An 18,580-nucleotide genomic window follows, 5' to 3' on the forward strand; every position below is an offset into this window, starting at 1 on the left:
AGGGTGGTCTTTCTGACAGGTCTTTTTGTTATAGCCTTAATGTAGGCTTCCTGAACCGGGCGGCTTGTTAATCTGCAAGTACTTGTTTAGATACAAGGCCGTGGATTCTAAGAGACAAGCTGTTCATTATGAGTTCTAATCCTAGGCTAGAAGATGCCTATAAAGATTAAAACTTGTTTCCTTTTTTCTAACAATTAACAGCCCAGCTAAAGAGCGATCAATTGTAATTGGGGAACTGAAGAAGGTAATAAATGCATTACTGAGACCAGTTGCTTTACAGTGCCATTTATGTAATCCTTAAATTTTGCAGGTTGTAAATTACTCATTAGAAGGCAGAAAGCAAAATAGCCATAATCCGTTTAGTGCCTCCAAACTCCGAAGACTTAGAGGAGGAAATCCAGCGAAACAAGAGGCCTGATGTGTTCTTTCACTGCTATTTCTTAATGGGTAAAGGTGGTTAAACAATAAGGATAAGCCCCAGTAATTATCCTGATGCGCTCGGTCCACAGGTCAGGGGTGGGCTTGATTAAATTCGTGGAGGGCTGACCCACAAACGGTGGGAAAATGCCCCTTCTTTTTCACTCAGCCCTGCAGGCAGCTAATCAATGTGCACATCTCACTTCCAGATTGTTTCACGAGACCAGAGCAATAGCGTGTAGCATTCATTAGGGCATTCACTCCTCTCTGTTGTTTCCTAATCAGTACAGGGACTCAGACAAGAGGCCAAGCGCCAGAGAGGACATAGAAGGAGGCGAGGAGGCTGTCCCCCGCTCCCTACACGGGGGCTGTAGCTCCCAATTACAAAATGTTCAACAGCAAAAACGAGACAATGAGTTTGTAGGTTGCTTGACATCTACAGAAAGCCACATATATTTGGTGTGAATGTGGATTTTATAAGCTGACCGTGTAAAGACTTAACCATTGACCAAGGCCAATTCTTTTTATACTAAGGGTAAAATTCAATTTTAGACTCAGTGGTAATGATGCAGATAGTATGCGAGATGCTGTTGGCGCTGGTAGGCTACATGGGTTCTGAGAGTAGAATTTGAATCTGTGCAGATTTCCTTTTTCGGAAGTGGAATGCCCTTTAAGTATACAACACAGCTTCTGGCTCACCCTTAGGCAATGCACAACAAAAGAGCTACTGGCTCACTCCTGTGCTGAGCGAGCATTTCTTCCATACTCCTTTGCCTTTTACTCTCATGATCCATGGCTCATCTCCGAATAAAGATGGTGGGGTTAGGCTCCGAAATGGAGCTTCTCTCTTGGCAGAGGTAACAAGACCATATAAGGATCAAACCTCTGTTTCTGCAAGAGCAAACTGAGTTACCCAACGCCAACTATTTTCATTCATTTTCTACTAGACAGTCTAATTAAGTTTGTGACTCCACCAGGCTGGCGCTGTGTCTATCCTGCGCTCCATTCAATACCCACCGAGCCACTGCTGCTAAATAAATCATTACTGACAATGAGACAAAATCTAATTTAAAAATTATAGGTGTTCTGGAAATGCATTTATTCACTTTGTTAAAGTAATTATAAAGCAAATGTTTCCTAGATAGATCATTTAACCGTGGCATATGATAAAAATACTTTTCTTCCTATATCTTGCTTAAAAAAAAAAATGCCTTTTTTAAAATTTATTTTATTTTTTTTATTTCTTAACAGCAGAAAGTTGTACTAAAGAATTTTAAAGACCCCTGCCATTAGAAATACTGATCTCGGGGCACCTGAGTGGCTCAGTCATTAAGCGTCTGCCTTCGGCTCAGGTCATGATCCCGGGGTCCTGGGATCGAGCCCCGCATCGGGCTCACTGCTCCGCAGGAAGCCTGCCTCTCCCTCTCCCACTCCCCCTGCTTGTGTTCCTGCTCTCGCTGTGTCTCTTTCTTTGTCAAATAAACAAATAAAATCTTAAAAAAAAAAAAAAGAAATACTGATCTTCAAGCACTTGGAAAACTGCTGGGACACCTTAGAAGATATTGAGAATAACTCATAGTAATTTTGAGAATCATAACTTGGAGCTTCTACGTCACTTGTCCCAGGAAAGAGCCCATTCTGGCCCCTTTCAGTAGAGATGAGAAAGGACACTTGGCCCCGTTCCCAGGGAGGATGTACCTGAGTTTTCTCCTGACTTACCCTGAGTGGATTTTCATTAAGGTAAGGGGGTTCACCTTCCACCATTTCGATTGCCATAATCCCCAGAGACCAGATATCAACTTTCGGACCATAAGCTTTTCGAGTTACAACCTCAGGCGCCATCCAGTAGGGAGTTCCCACCATAGTGCTCCGTTTACTTTGCTCGGGGGTGATCTGGGCGCAGAACCCAAAATCAGCTGCGGGGAAGAAAAGCCAGTTACAATCAATTCAATTTCTTCTTATTTTTTTTTTCACAATAGGTCACTTTCACATATGGCTGTCCCTTCCTCCATTCGACACAGAGCTTCCACCACTCCCTAGCTCCTAATCATCATTACCTGATCCCTCTGGTGGCCCTGATTTTAAAAGGGTCTGAGATAACCGATTAACATGATGTCATTTTTACTAGTCCTCAATCTGGTTCCCTCCCCATACTGTCCCCTCCAACTTATAGGATCTTTCGGTTTTCTAGTTAGGTATTTGTCATCTAGCAGATGGCAGTCCCTAGGAATTCTGAAATGTTAAACACCCAGAATCTGGCCACGATCTATAGGAACACGGCATTAGAAAAATAAAATTCTTTACTTCAAATGGGGCTCTAAATGCTTTCAAACCAATCACTTTCAATAGCCACTTTCTTCTCAAGACAGACAGGAAATGAGCAGAAATCCCACGATACTCTTTCAAACACCATCTGAACCAAAATACCTACTCAATTTAACAGAGCCATCCATCCCAAGAAGAATATTGTCACTCTTTATGTCTCTATGGATCACTTGGTTTGAGTGCAAAAAGTCCAGAGCTTGGAGGCACTATTGAAATCAGAAAAACAAGTTCTAGTTATATCACAAAGAATTTAAAACCATGTAAGTTTCGTTTCTAGATAAATGTGGGGCAAAGGTATAAATTTACATTGTCATGTGAAACAGATTACTGTTGTCTTATCATTTTGAAATCATGTTACCATTTACATCAATGCTATAACAGCATTATACATTATAAAAGCTCCCGAGTCAGACTAGGACATGAAGAGTGGGGGTGTGTGTGTGATAAATAGCACTAAATCCTTAATACAGCCAGACGAACCAATTAATAATCATGCTTTGACCTAGTCATCTGGAGGGTGTGGATTTGGCTTGGTCCGACACAACAGGCACAGTAAGTTTCTGCCTCCACGGTATTTGATTCGGGAGGCCTGAAGGGGGACCCAGGAATCTGCATTGAAAATGAGTGCCCCAAGCTACCTGTGATGGACAGCCGTGGTTGGGAACCACTTCTAGGCTATGAAGTCGCTATAGTCACTTGTTGGGAAATGGCTTTGCGTCGTGCAACATGGAAACCACAGGCTCAGGGTGGAATGGGCTCCCATATATTAGAAGTTTGACTCATTGCATGAATAGAAAATACCTATGTTTGGTGGATACATCTACATGCTTGGCCAGGAGGAAATGGGGACGAGAAGAGAGCAAGGCAGGAGGAAGTTTAAGTGAACGATTTAAAATAATAATAAAAAAAAAATGACTAGCTACAATTATTTGGTTTTGTCTTCCTGTCACTGGTTTCCAAGTTTCAGTGGGTCAGAGTTCCTACTTGCGTCTGCAGACAACCTCACCACAACGAATGGGGTAGATGGTCATGTCCGAGATGAGATTCCAAAGAGGAGTGTGTTTTCAAGTACCGAGAAAAATATGATAAAATGTCCTCAGTTTTGCATGAAACTAGGGATATGACACCGTTATGGGACGAGAGGCAGGCACTCAGACGTACTGGAGGGTTTGGAGGGACGTCCAGATTGTCCTGGGAAAGCAAATACTGTCTGGGCGGAGGCAGGATCTCGCTTAAATTGCCTTCTCAAAAATGACGGGGTTATAATGGTTTGTATTTTACAAGGCTCCTGTTGCACATGCAGGACAAAATGATTATCGTGTAAAAATCATGTAAAAAATTGCATGCCACTATCAGTGTTTCCCATGTTCGCTGAGACTACAACATGCAGGCTTAGAGGTGGCACCTTGTGAATGACGTGATAGAACTCAAAAGATTCAGAGCGAAGGGACTAAAATAAATAACAGGCTGGGAAGGGAGAGGATGGAAAGTGCTATTAGGAAAGGATCTGAATTGAAGTTAGGTTCTCCAGTTGGTTTTATTTTTTCGTAGAAAAGATGTGCTATCATTACTTCGATGTCATACGCATTCTGGATAATCAGAGATAAAGAACTGCCAGTTTTGGCATTCTCATCAGCTAGAAACGCTCTATTTTCTTACCTCTCTGCAGACAGCTGCTATCTGGCCTTCATCCATACAGGTCTCTGTGACCACATCAGTCAGAGAGCCACCAGCCAAGTATTCCATGACCACCCATAGTTCATCACCCACTAAGTAGCTACAAGAAGAGAAGAAAAAGACATTGACTCAGGCCTAAGGAAGTGGGGACTCTTCTATATTCCCTTTAGGAAGGTAGTTTGCAGGTAGTGTCTGCATTTGGCCATATTCTATAATGGGAGGAAAATACCAGTGGTGGGGATAACAGGAAACTTCCTTAGCATTAGAAGAGAATATGAGCAAACACGTTTCCAAAGAAGACATCCAAATGGCCAACAGACACATGAAAAAGTGCTCAACATCGCTTGGCATCAAGGAAATCCAAATCAAAACCTCAGTGAGAGACCACCTCACACCAGTCAGAATGGCTAAAATTAACAAGTCAGGAAACGACAGATGTTGGCGGGGATGTGGAGAAAGGGGAACCCTCCTTACACTGTCAGTGGGAATGCAAGCTGGTGCAGCCACTCTGGAAAACAGTACGGAGGTTCCTCAAAAAGTTGAAAATAGAGCTACCCTATGACCCAGCATTTGCACTACTGGGTATTTACCCCAAAGATACAAATGTAGGGATCCGAAGGGCTACGTGCATCCCAATGTTTATATCAGCAATGTCCATGGTAGCCAAACTATGGAAAGAGCCAAGATGTCCATCAACAGATGAATGGATAAAGAAGATGTGGTATATATACACCATGGAATATGATGCAGCCATCAAAACCCCCAAAATCTTGCCATTTGCGATGACGTGGATGGAACTAGAGGGTATTATGCTAAGTGAAATAAGTCAGAGAAAGACATGTATAAACAAATAATACATTATATGTTAAAAAAAAAGAAGATAGTAGGAAGGGAAAATTGAAGGGGGGGGGATCGGAGGGGGAGACGAACCATGAGAGACGATGGACTCTGAGAAACAAACGGAGGGTTCTAGAGGGGAGGGGGCTGGGGGGAGGGGTTAGCCCGGTGATGGGTATTAAGGAGGGCACGTATTGCATGGAGCACTGGTTGTTATATGCAAACAATGAATCATGAAACACTACATCAAAAACTAATGATGTAATCTATGGTGATTAACATAATAAAATAAAATTAAAAAAAAGAAGAGAATATGCGTGAAAACCAAAGGATCATCAGACCTAACTGTATACCATGGAGGAAGGAAAAGAGCAAGGAGGCCTCTGGTGACTGAATACTGGCTCTCATTCCACTGTAAAAGCTTCTTGCAATGAATGGGATCAGTGACTAGCCATTTTGGATAACTTGAGGCATTGTGTTGACGTCTTCGACTGAACCGGCCCCTGGAGTACGGATTTATAAGATATTTATTCAGATCTCAGCATTATTTTTGATTCTACTGAATTAACTGCTGAAATGCTTTCGAGCAGTTTCAGAATCAAAGAGACTCATGTTTGCAATGGATGTACTTTGCTGAGGTCGTGGTCCTATTAGAAGTCAGTAGCAATGTGCCCATTTTCTTTAGGTGGTTACTGAGGAACACACTCCCAAGTGATCAAACATGGGGAGGAAGTTCACCAGAGCCCGACAACTGAGCAAATTCAAAACATCTGAAACCAACTGAAGGCACATTAGCAGCATGATCAGGTCTCTCTTTCCCCCTGCTCAGCAAGAGAGGAATTACGGTGAATGGAATGACCCCAAAGATTCCATCCTGCCCTAAGTTCCACATCAATACGAAGCAAGACTTTCTATCCAGTGATGCTCAAACTGCAGTGCCCTTGAGATTCACCTGGGCAGCCTGGTAAAAATGAACATTCACAGGCTCTAGCTTATTAGTAAAGAAAGCATCTGCGAAATCTACATTTTTTTTTTTTTTTACAAAGGCAATTTTTACAAAATTAAAAAAGCAGAGTGGAGTCACTTTACTGCAGATAGCCCATAAGTGGCACTTTATGAAGCTCGGATTTCGGCCGTAAAATTTGACTCTTTTTTTTTTTTTTACTCCCCCTTTCCCCTCTTCCTCTGGTCCACCTGGCACAAAACACAGAAAGCAAGATTTTAAGCTCATCGAGGTTGGAGACCTCATCTTATTTCCTTTATATCCCCCCAGAGTACACAGCACAGTGGTGCTAAGCAAACACTTACTGAAATTGAATGAGACAGATGTTAACCACAAGTGAAGAGTGAGCGCTGTCTTTAAATGCCTATTTATAACCCACCGCTAATACCACTGATGAAAGAGACATTAATTACCTGGTCCAGGAAAAAGGTTTGAGATTAAAGTCTCAATTCCCTAGACCTCACTGTCAGTTAATCACAAAGCACCCATTAAAGCGGGGCTGGTGCAGCCAGCCTTCTTCACTCACAAACCCAGAGATTGTACCGGCTCCAAACACTTGGTGAAAGGTTTAAAACACCGAGACTCTCCCCTGTACGCAACAGTCTATTGCCTGCCAACACGGAGTCACGCTCCTCTAAAGGAAATTACACAAACTGTTCATGCTTAGAAGCAGAACCATAAAATGTGTCTTCAAATGTTTGATGGGTGGGCAACGTTGAGCAACAGATGTGAGACTCCCTATTCTGTAGCCCTTGAGAAGTATTTGTAGAATGGTTGCTACATGACTAGATCCTAAATAAAATACTTTGCCAAGCCAATGACGTCGCATAAAGAAAGCCGGTATGTAATGAGAGAAAACACTTACCTATCTAAATAATTAACAATATTGGGGTTCTTATTTTCCCTCATGACCAGAATTTCATTAATAATTAATTCCTTTTTGGGCTGCTGTTGAAGGTTCATCTGCTTTATGGCCACCTGAAAGATAATGCAAGAATGAGTTAGAGTCATTAAACACACACACCCATGGTTTCGTTTGTGTGTGTGTGTGTGTGTGTGTGTTTGTGTGTGTGTGTGTCTGTCTGTGTTTTCGGTGTTGTTGTTGTTGTTGTTGTTTTTTTGGTACACAGAGTAAGGCATAAACATTCTTTATCCTACTAGCCTCTTTCTCAGCGCCGCAAACTCATGCCCTTCTCTTTGCTCAATCAGAAGTAAACCACCCACTTCAGAAACTTTGGACATCGATGGAATCGATTCCTACGTCAACCCAGTGCCACCCATTTTGTAAGGCATAGCTGCCATCAAAGAAGAAATGTGACCGATACGAATGAAGGGACAGTAAAAATCAGGATCGAATGTGAGCACTCACCTCCTGTCCTGTGGCAATGTCTAGCGCTGTGTAAACAGTACCTGATGCCCTGTGAAGGCAAAAGGTATCAAATGAATAAGCAATCCAGGTGTTATCCATATACTTTATTTGAAATAAGGTGTAATTATTTTTAGGAGAGGGAAATCGGCAAACTTAAGATTCAAGGATGAAATAACAAAGGGACAACTGTTTTGTGTGATAATTACACCTGAGACAGTCTCAGTGTATCCCTTTTGGTGGGCTAGGAACTCCAGTCAGACTTTCTGCAGTAATGAACTGAGTAAAATAGCTTTGCTCCTTTTAGGAAACTCCTGGAATATTCTGAATACTCCTTGGATGTTGCAACAAACAACACTGCAGTCCTCTGATTAAACTGAAGTACCATTTAGGAAAGAATATATCATCTCTTTTTTAGGCAACCGTATAAATCAATCTTTCCTTTTGGCATACGGGCAGAGTAGCTTTTTTTCCCATAGATTTATAATTCTTAGGAATATTTTCACCTAGGGGCGCCTGGGTGGCTCAGTCGTTAAGCGTCTGCCTTCGGCTCAGGTCATGATCCCAGGGTCCTGGGATCGAGCCCCGCATCGGGCTCCCTGCTCGGCGGGAAGCCTGCTTCTCCCTCTCCCACTCCCCCTGCTTGTGTTCCCTCTCTCGCTGTCTCTCTCTCTGTCAAATAAATAAATAAAATCTTAAAAAAAAAAAGAAGAATATTTTCACCTAGGGGCGCCTGGGTGGCTCAGTCAGGGAAATGTCTGCCTTCGGCTCAGGTCACGATTTCGGCATCCTGGGATAGATCCCCACATCAGGCTCCCTGCTCAAAGGGGAGTCTGCTTCTCCCTCTCTCACTCCCCCTGCTTGTGTTCCTTCTCTCACTGTGTCTTTCTCAAAAATAAATAAATAAAGAAATAACCTAAAAAAAAGAATATTTTCACCTAACAAATCAGTCACACTCGGTGCTGTACTTACCTATTGCTGTAGCTACACAAAGCAATGGACAACATGACTTCACTGTTTTTTTTTCCTTTTTCTAAATTTCTCAGCAGCTTCTACTATGAGGTTTCCTTCCAGCCCACTATCCTTTAAAAATCTATTGTTGGTTAGGCCTTGGAAGTACTCACACTTCCATTCTAACTTCAGTTATAGGGGTACTTTGCTTTTGCAAATAGCAATTGTTTAGTGAGGCTGAAGTCACAGTAAGGTTCTGTGAAACACACATGCATTCCGAACTACCTCCTCACCTCTATCCCCAAGAAAAAGGAAAAGCCTCATCAATTTCACTGAAATGTTTGTGATGAATAAAGGAATAAGGATGGAGATCGGTCCTTGTGATTCACCAGACATTATAATGCTCCAATATTGCTATTTAAAATTTCTAGAAACTATTGTTTCTCCTTTGCTCTCCATTTATCCCTTGCTATTTCGTTTTCTGGGTCCAGGAATTCTTTTCTTTCTTTTTTTTTTTTTAAAGATTTATTTATTTTAGAGGGAGGAGCGGGCAGAAGGAGATAGAGAGAACCTCAAGCAGACTCCCCACTGAGCACAGAGCCCGATGTGGGACTCAATCCCACAACACTGAGATCATGACCTGAACTGAAACCAAGAATTGGACGCTTAACCGACTGAGCCACTCAGGCGTCCCTTGAATTCTATGTCAGCCATTTCATTGCCATACTTCTCTCTCCTTCTACTTGGATGAAGCAAAATATTTCTCACAAGCCTGGGAAGTTTACATTACCTCCTCCAAAGGAGTAAAATGAGTGGGGTAGTATGAGGAGTATTTGACTACTAAAAGAGATCTGAGTTCTGATATTTGTCCTAATGTCAACAAGCTGTGTGACCTTGGGCCAGTCACTTCCCCTCTCTGGGCTTCAGTTCCCTTGACTCGGAAAACAGTGATCCCAATAACAGTAAAAAATATGGAGCATGTTAGACACTGCACTAAGAACTTCATATAAATCACCTTATGTAACCCTTACCATATTTCTATAAGGCAACTGCTATTACCCCCACATTACCTATGAGGAACCTGAGGCTCAGAGAGGTTAAGTGACCTGCCCTAGGTTAAACAGTTTACAATCCAAGTCTGTCTGACTCCCTGACCTGTAAAATACAGCAAATGGGCCACTTTATCTCTAAGGTTCTTTTTTTTTTTTTTTAATTTCTTTTTACGTAAGCTCCACACCCAACACGGGGCTTGAACTCACAACCCCGAGATCCAGAGTCCCATGCTCCACCGACTGAGCCAGCCAGGCACCCCGATTTCTAAGGTTCTTTAATTCCGTGATGTACAATCTACAAATTCTACTGCTCTCTTCGTTCTGTGTAGGTATTTAAATATCCATTGGAAGTAGACTAAAAAAAAAAAAAAAAAATCACCCTTACTCTACAGGTACCACCTAAAGCAGGACTTGCAAGTTTCAGAAACTCCTCAGGGTGGAAGCTTATGTTAAACAAATCAGCCTCCCAATTTTGTACGTTCGAGATTCTGGGTTCAGAGCACGGCGGTTGGTGCTCATGAAGTATTTTGTGTGTGTGTGCTCATTAAGTATTTGCTGAACAAATAACTTAATAAAAGTCTTTTCAAGCAAACATGCGATTGCAGTAAAACCTTTCCTTTCTGTGAAGGAAACGTGTCTTCCTCTACTTAAATCAACATAAAACACTTCCCGCGTGGAATAAGCTATCAGACATTCCTGATTTCAGGGGCCAGTCTGTGATTGGTCCTTCTGAACTCAGGATCCCTGGGCTCAGAGGAACAGATCACCTGGACCCCGCGTGTGTTTCGGCTGCAGGAGCTCTGAGATTCATAACTGCCTTATCCTATTATCATCTGTTGCTGTTACTGGTTTCACAGTAGAGAATGCCTGATTACTAGGTGTTGGCCCTTCCCAATCTCTCAGTCAAAACACCCTTGCTCGTGTCTGTCCCTCTTTTCTAAAAAGGCCAAAGGCCAAAGGGGACCCTACTAGATCACCTTTTAGAGGTTCCACAACCTTTTCCCCTCTAGCGGGTTTGCCTTTTTCTTTCAGTTTGGAACGCCTTTATCTGACGAGAACATATATAAAAACCCTCCATATAAAATGGGAACTGTTCCAGTTAAAGCTAGGAAGGGGGGCCCAAAATTTCTGCCCCGGCGGCCTCCCCCTTATTCACCACCCTGTCCCCGACCTCCAATCCCATTTGCACTGTCCCGGGGACTAAAATTGTGATTGACTTGGAGTGCAAAGGGGATTAGTGTTTATCATCTCCAGAGATTTACCTTTCAAATCCTTGGGTTTATGGCCCCCAACCACCCTCAACATTTCATTGTCTTAAATTGCTAACGTCCTTACCCTGGAATCCCAATATCCTGGGTTTTGTGGCATTCTGTGGTATAGAATTGCCACAAATCCCTACTCCACAGAGGTTTAAAGGCCCTGAAACTCTAGTAGAACATCAGTTATTAACTCAAAAATTAGCTTTTCTCCTCTCTCCCTTCTTCTACCTTATCACATATATGTAATCGTCTAGTGCGAGCCATTCCCCTTCTTCAACCCTTGTTCCCAGCCTTAAAATGGTGATATCCTCCTCTACCCCACTTCCCATCCCTCACCCCCTTCCACCCCCACCAAACAGGTTGGCCACTTGCAATTCACCACTCTGACCAACACATTATTTGTTGGCCCAACTTCTAGCCTTCACAGAATCCTCAACTCAAATGCACAAACTTGGGTGCTAACCTGCAGAGTGCCCTGTCTCCAACTCTATCTTGGCACCTCAAACGTTTCCCCACACACAGATCTGACGCCTTCCCATATTCTAGCAATTTAAGACTCTGCCAGTATAAATGTCAACACCTCTCCTTCTCTTATTCATTTACCAAAGTGCTCTCTTTGCCCACTGATAGGTTATGAACAGTAGTCCTCACCCCCAACTCCTCAAACCTTCCCGGGTTCAAATGCCACCAGTTCCTAGCTGTGTGTCCCTGGGTAAGTAATTTTACCTCTCTGTAGCTCAGGAATAAAGGATTAAATGTATACAGTGGTTAAAGACAGTTCTGATATACACATTGCCAATATGTATGAGCAATAACAACCATCATCATTATCCACAGACTACAATTTTATTATTATTAGGTTGACTGTTCCCTAATATATGCATTAAGCTCCCAAACTGTAATCTGTGGCTCACGAGGAATTTCTTTTAAGCATCTGGGAGTTTCCAAGATATTTGATTTCCAAATTCCTAACAGAAATTTTACATTTACCTATGGCAGAGCTAATTAAAATATCACATACACTTCTTTTTAGCTGGAATGATACCAACTTTTGATTACATTGCATAGCTCACTGATCAAAAGCTCTGAGCAGTGGTTAAACACTGTTTCCTTAACCGAGTCTGAGAAGTAAGCAACTATTTAATAAATATTGCTTAATAGTTGTAATTACTCATAACACAGAGTTCTTAAAGACAAATAATTAAAAGGATCCTTGGTGGTGAAGCTGGGAAGCAACCTCCTTGTAGTAAGTGAAGCATAGTAGTGTCTACTAAAGAAATGATCTTTGAGTCAACAACATGTCACACTGATTCCCCAAAAACCAGGCCCTGTCAATGGCTATCTTTACAAAATCAATCAATCACTTTAATGAAAAAAAAAAAAAAAAAGTCAGTATCACTTTAGGACATAAGGTTGGCAGGAATCAAACTCACAAATGTGAAAGTTAAAACTCACAATTCTCTAGTAGATTGGGCTGGTATGCTAAAATGGTCAACGTTGTCGATCTGATTTTTATGCCACGTAATTATATTGATCTCTATTTTCTCTCCATTCCAGTTATATTGAAGCCAGATTGCTGTGAGGGAGAACACTTGCTTATGATGGGGATTTTGTTTATACCAGCCCTCAGTCACTCTGATGGTAGAAAGAAACCATGCCTTATCAGGACTCCAAGGAAAATAGAGATCATTCAGTTTAACCTCATCACAGATGAGACATCCGAAGCCAAGAGAGCAGGGGGGAATGTGCCCCAAGATGACACAGCTAGTAAGTAACAAAAGCCTCCTAATTTTGAGCAAAAGATATTTCAGTGAACCTACACTACGGTTCAAGAATATTAAACCAACAGATTGCTCAACCGTTGGGCCTCATCATCAATTACAGCATGATGAGTACTGCTGGGTTCTTGGCATCACATTAGCTGCTTTATCAACAATTTCTTTTTGACCTGGCCAAGCACTTAATACTCAAATGGAAACACTGGCATCTAGCCTAAAGTGTCTAGAAAGAAACAAACAATTCACTATTTCTCCCTTTTCCTCCCAAGACGAGTCCGTTTAATTATCAGCAATCTTCATCAGGTTTGGATGTTTCCTGCTAAGAGCCAATGTCAAGCCACGATCATGAGCAGTTGCCAAGGCAGCAACGCGGTAAGACTTACGATTTCTATAAATCACTCCGATTTCAGCATCGAAGTGGATTACGGGAGGGTAAGAAAGGCAGGCAAGTGAGGCGAGGAGGAAGCTCAAAGGCTGAGAGAAAAGGGAAGTGGGGGAGAGGACCAGAGAGGGCTCGGTGAGGTCTAAAGGAAAGCCTCGTGGTAGTAAGAGTGAGGAAGTCAGAAGGATAGGGTGATAATCACATTTAAGGTTTTATAAGCATAAATCCGGTGCTAATGAGGTCACAGTCAGAGATTTAATCCACATTGAGGATGGCTGTGTTTTAGATCTACTCGTCCTTCTGCCGCTGCTGCTAGAAAAGGCTGTCTCGTTTATGGACATGCCTTCCTTTCTGTCTGCTCTCTGTAAATGGGTGAGCTCACTTACGGCTCGCCCTATGCAATGTGACAAATGAAGATACTGGAAGGGGACATGGGAAAGTAGCCTGTCCAGGGTTACACAGTTTGTCAGCAGCTGAACTCAAAACCGCGTGAGTCTGACTCCACGGCCCATTGCACTTAACTACCGCTTCACCTTCTCTTACAGACCTTTAGCATTTTTACGTCAATGCTAAGTGCAAGCGTGGCACTTCCTAATGCCCACGTTTGTATTTACTGTGCTATAAAGTGCCTCCCTAGAATACTGCCTCTCATTTCCTGCTTAACTTAGTCCACGTGCCCCTTGGTAAGGCATTTATTTTATCCCTGGACACGGTATGGTTGACTCCTTTGGCATAACCATTAGGAGCTGGCTCTTCTGTTTCCTGACTCAACTAAGCTTGCTCACGTGGCCAAGAGTGGATTAGTTCTTAGGACTGGACTTTATGTTCTGCTGAGTATTTAAGATATGGTTACTACTTTGTAGGCCCTTATCTTGCTATATTAATGCACTTGACATAAAGACACCTGGATATCATATTGTCCAATACTACCGTGCCTCTATGCATCCTGTGGGGGCATATGCCCTCTGGGCTTCTGGAATGGTGATGAACAGTGTCCCCACTGCATGCAGTAACTCTTTCAGAGAGGGCCCCAGGGTTTCCTTTATGTAATCTGCCTCTTAAAAAAAATATATCACTAAATTAAAAAAATAAAATAAAATTACATAAAAGGCATGTTCTTGAAGTACCGGGATGTGGTACGGTCTTTAATTACTGGGATGATAAATTGGGACATGGGATTTTGTTCTTTAGCTAGGGTGTGGCTTGCCCCAGAGCGCCTGCGGTCCTCCAATTTTAAAGGGAGCTGTCACACATTATGGGTGTGGGGCCAGGGAGCTCAGTGGGTTAGAGTCCAGTGATAATGAGGCCACTGTTCCAGGCCTTAATCCTTGGAAAGGCCAGATAACTCAACGACTCACTCCAACATGAAGTCTAAGCAGCTGTTTCACAGTGCGTGCCACTGGTCTCAAGAGGGCCTAGACAGGCAAGGGGGGCAGGCGGCTTAATACAAGCTCATTACTATGGCTGGAAAAAACAAAGTGCAAACTCCGCTAATGGTGGCTGATTGAGTGGCACCATCTTTCTTTGCAAGGGACAGCACACAACACAGAGCATTTAAGAGCATTAAGTAGAACAAAGAGCATCTTCCATGGCTCTATAAACATTGTTCTTCACAAATGCTAATGTATTTCCAATCTCCTTCATCACAAAGCCCGTTACAAAGCCCAGGCGACATCTATTTAGTGCCTTGTAGGAGTGCTCTACCTTGTATGGCCCAAAATAGATCCGATGAGGAAGCAAATACTTTTGGGGTGGGTGGTCCCACCCGACGAATCACCGCTGTAAGCACACTAGACACCACTTCTGCTCTTGCCCATAGTTTCTTGAACAAAGAGAAACAAGTCAGAGGTTTTATTCTCAGCACTTATCCCCGAGTTCCATGCTGTACACTGCTTTGTCGGGTTCTCCAAACAAGCTGTTATTCATCGAGTCCTTTAAGAAACAAGTTTCAAAACTATTCATCTTCAATATGGGGACTTCATGTCGGCGTAGGAAGAAGAGGGCTCCTCACTGAGTAGCCAAGAGAAGTCTGAAAAATACCTAACAGGATAGATTTACTTTCTGAAGCCTGAAAACTAAAACTAATTTAGAGGACAAGGACTGAAGGCTTACAAATAAAACAAGGTTTGTCCGAAATTATGGATGGATTGATCGTATCATCATTCCATAGAATTATATGATCGGCAAAGATCCAGATGGTAGACAAAAAGCCTTTGGCCAAACGTGTTATCTTTAAGTGCAGGAGGAAAACGATTTCAAGAAATGCTCTCATTGTCAATTTCTGTGACAAATTTAGCTATGCGGTTGGTCCAGTCTTTGAAGAGATGCAACATACATCGAAGGTATACTTGGGCATAATACAGACATGGACTCTGTTGACCAAGAGATCTTTCACGAGAGCCTTTTGTTTGCCATATAGTTTCTTGTTAAGAGTTCCTTTCTTAAACATTTTCCCTTCTGAAAATCAGCGTGGTGATGAGTTTTTAGTATAATCCTAGAATCCCAAATAAATGAAGACGGCTGTGGCAGTGCGGGTGTGGGCAAACAGGCCCTCCCGAGCGTTGTTAGTGGGCAATGTCAAGTGGAATGACCTCTATGGAGGGCAACTTGGACATTAAAAATGCACATATCCTTTCATGTAACAATTCCGCTTTCCCGGGCAGTTTAACTTAATGAACAATTTGCATATGTATGAAGTGGCTTGTTTGTAAAGATCTCCACTGAAGCCTTGTTTATATGAGCAAAATATTGGAAACAAACGAAATGTCTATCAGTGGGGGCCTGATTAAATACATTACGGTCCATCCAAATTAACAAACAAAAAAACCCCACCACATCTGTTAAAAACAATGAGGTACTGATATGGAATCATCTCTTAAGACAAAGGCAAACAACAAAATAGATTTCTAGTATGTTACCACTTGTGTTAAAAATAGAGCCATGACACAGACACACACAGGCACACACACAAATACACAGAAATGTACCATTTGTGCCCAAATACAAGGTGAGGTATTCCCCACCCGCCGCCAATTTCTTCCTCAGGAAAAAGGGGGAATTGCCTTATATTCAAATCCTTACAAAATCTCTCATGCAATATGGTAATTCTCCATATTCATTTATTTTTATCCATAAAGTACTGTTTGGGAAAGACACATTAGGTTGAGGTATTCTCAGTCAATGCCAGTTTTGGATGCTCATAGAGACAGTCAGAATTGGAAAGGATGTAAATAATTTCTGAAGGTATGAACAGAACTGCAAGTGTTAGATGTCATAAACAAGCTTTTTAAAGGTCACTTTTGAAATTAATGCAGTGAAAAGGTCACCTGTTAGTTAGCTCAAGATATGATAGTGTGACTATCAAATACAACAGTGAATGCAACTGATTGAAACATACTGAAAACATAAAGACCCATGAGCTTATAACAAGTTTTTTAATAAAAGAGAATGCCTCCTTCTCCTACTTAAAATAGAATCAAAATACCCCTCATTGGACACTTTAGGAAGTAACTTGGGTATCAACTCCTTACACTGAAATTGGCAATTATAAACTTAATGAATTTATCTTGATTTGCCTGTTGATGAACTATATTTCAGGGTGACCAAAGACCCTCAGCTGATGAGAGGTAAAGTTATTTTCAACAAAAGCATTGTAGTTAATAAAGTGAGGAAGGTAATTTTTAGAAAAGGTAAGTTTTAGAAAATCACTATTTTGTAATGCCTAATTTAATAACTGATTTGGGCAATATAGTCATCGATAGATGAAAACATTAGATGAAAGGCTGACGAGGAAATTGGCATTGGAGGGGACAGGGAGTCCCCACTGAACCTTCTGATCAATCAATTCAGCACTACCCAATGGGTCGATCAGACACTGTGTGCCTTCTGATGTAATATGAAATACACAGCACTGACCTATGAAGAAATCTTGCTAAAAGTTGCACCTGAATCTTATTAAGCTTTTAGAGCCAACTTCCATTTATAGGAAATACAGGGAATAGAGGAGCAACTTAAATGACATCAAATGAAACTAACAGACAAATCCAGAAAGTGGTACATTCTACAAGACAATGACTAGTTTCTTCAATAAGTCGATGGTAGTGGAAAAAGAAGGGGGCCTGCTTTAGAGTACAGAGATTTAAGAGACATGACCGGATGCCATACGTGGATCTTCTTTGGATGCTGATTTGAAGGAATCAACTATAAAAACTGCATTTTTGAGACAACTGGGAACTCTGATAATAGATGATATCAAGCCATTGCTGAATTTTTGTAGGTCTTTTTATGGTATTGTGATATTAAAATACTGATCGATGTTGAACTGGGGCGATAAGAATATGCACATTTCTGTACTATTCCCTCTACTCTTGTATATGTTTGAAAATTTGCAATAGAAATTTTAAGTGATAGAGGAGAGAGTTATGTTGTGAAGATGTAAATATACACCTACAAAACAGATTCAGAAAGCAATCATCTTAATGTTATAGGAACGGCTAACTGCAACCAGAAATAAAATATCCTGGGACAGAACAGTATGTGGATTCAAAGATATTATATCTGAAGATGTTCGATGAAATTCAGATGATGTACTTGGATAACTGCTGGGTGACTCAAAACGGGGCTCTAATGATTACAAAAACAATGATATTAAAGATGCACAGGAAGATTTTGAATTATACTCCTCATGAAACGTGAGAGTAGAAAAATCTCTCCCAATGCACACATTATATAATATGTGGTTTTAAATATATAAATTAGAGTGATTAACAAGTTAAATATCAGAAATAGGACATTCACCATTTGTGTATCTAACAGTTTACATATTCAGATAAGTCAAAAATCCATTTTAAAAATTACATCACGGTGTGACCTTATATTCACGCATATGTGGTGTGTGCCTGCATGCGTGCCTGTGTGCGCAGGGAACCTATGAAAGTTTAACCTAAGAAACCAGTAAAAAATCCTTTCTGGAGCTTTCCTTTGTACAAGATAACAGGGAGGCTAAGGCACAACGCTTGGAGGGACATTTACTTTTCACTGTCTACTCCTGTGAACCTCCTGGTTACACCATGCCCAAGTATTACCTACTTTAAAAAAATCGAACAAATAAAAATCACAGTGCAGCTCGTATCTCTCACTTTGTTTCATGACACAGTCCCAACAGATCCTTTTTAGCATTATTTCCTGTTAAGTCCCCTGCCAAGCTGGAGGTTTGACTGTCCATGAGACTGGTACCGCTGATTTCACTTGTCTGGTCTTTCTGATATGCATTCATCAAATAGTTGTTAGGGATTTCCTTTATGTCAGACACTGTTGCGGGCCCTAGGGATACCAAAGCGAATACAACCTAGAGTATGAAGCCAGTGTTCCTTTGGTTTCCTTCCAGCAAAACTGCCCATAATCCCCAAGTGTTCAATCCTACCCTTTCTCAAGTCACGATTCAAATGCACCCTTCTCTAAGGATCCTTCATCATACCCTCTCCCTGGCTATAAATGGTCTGTCCCTCTTCTCCGTCCCCATAGCTCTTTGTAA

The 18,580-nt window shown here is 41.6% G+C and overlaps 1 protein-coding gene across 11 annotated transcripts in view; it reads right to left on the bottom strand.

Moving 5' to 3' along the window:
- Nucleotides 1-18,580, bottom strand: part of PAK3 (p21 (RAC1) activated kinase 3) — a 248,120-nt gene that overhangs the window by 23,824 nt on the left and 205,716 nt on the right. For all 11 annotated transcript variants that reach the window (XM_035725555.1, XM_035725554.1, XM_027608161.2 and 8 more), the window contains 5 exons: nucleotides 7,629-7,677; nucleotides 7,125-7,237; nucleotides 4,402-4,519; nucleotides 2,849-2,948; nucleotides 2,137-2,333 (listed from right to left, as the gene is read on the bottom strand). In XM_035725555.1, coding sequence (XP_035581448.1) covers nucleotides 2,137-2,333; nucleotides 2,849-2,948; nucleotides 4,402-4,519; nucleotides 7,125-7,237; nucleotides 7,629-7,677 — 577 coding nt within the window. The remainder of the gene's footprint in view (nucleotides 1-2,136; nucleotides 2,334-2,848; nucleotides 2,949-4,401; nucleotides 4,520-7,124; nucleotides 7,238-7,628; nucleotides 7,678-18,580) is intronic.

This window comes from Zalophus californianus, chromosome X, assembly GCF_009762305.2.
Source record: "Zalophus californianus isolate mZalCal1 chromosome X, mZalCal1.pri.v2, whole genome shotgun sequence".
Classification (NCBI taxonomy): Eukaryota; Metazoa; Chordata; class Mammalia; order Carnivora; family Otariidae; genus Zalophus; species Zalophus californianus.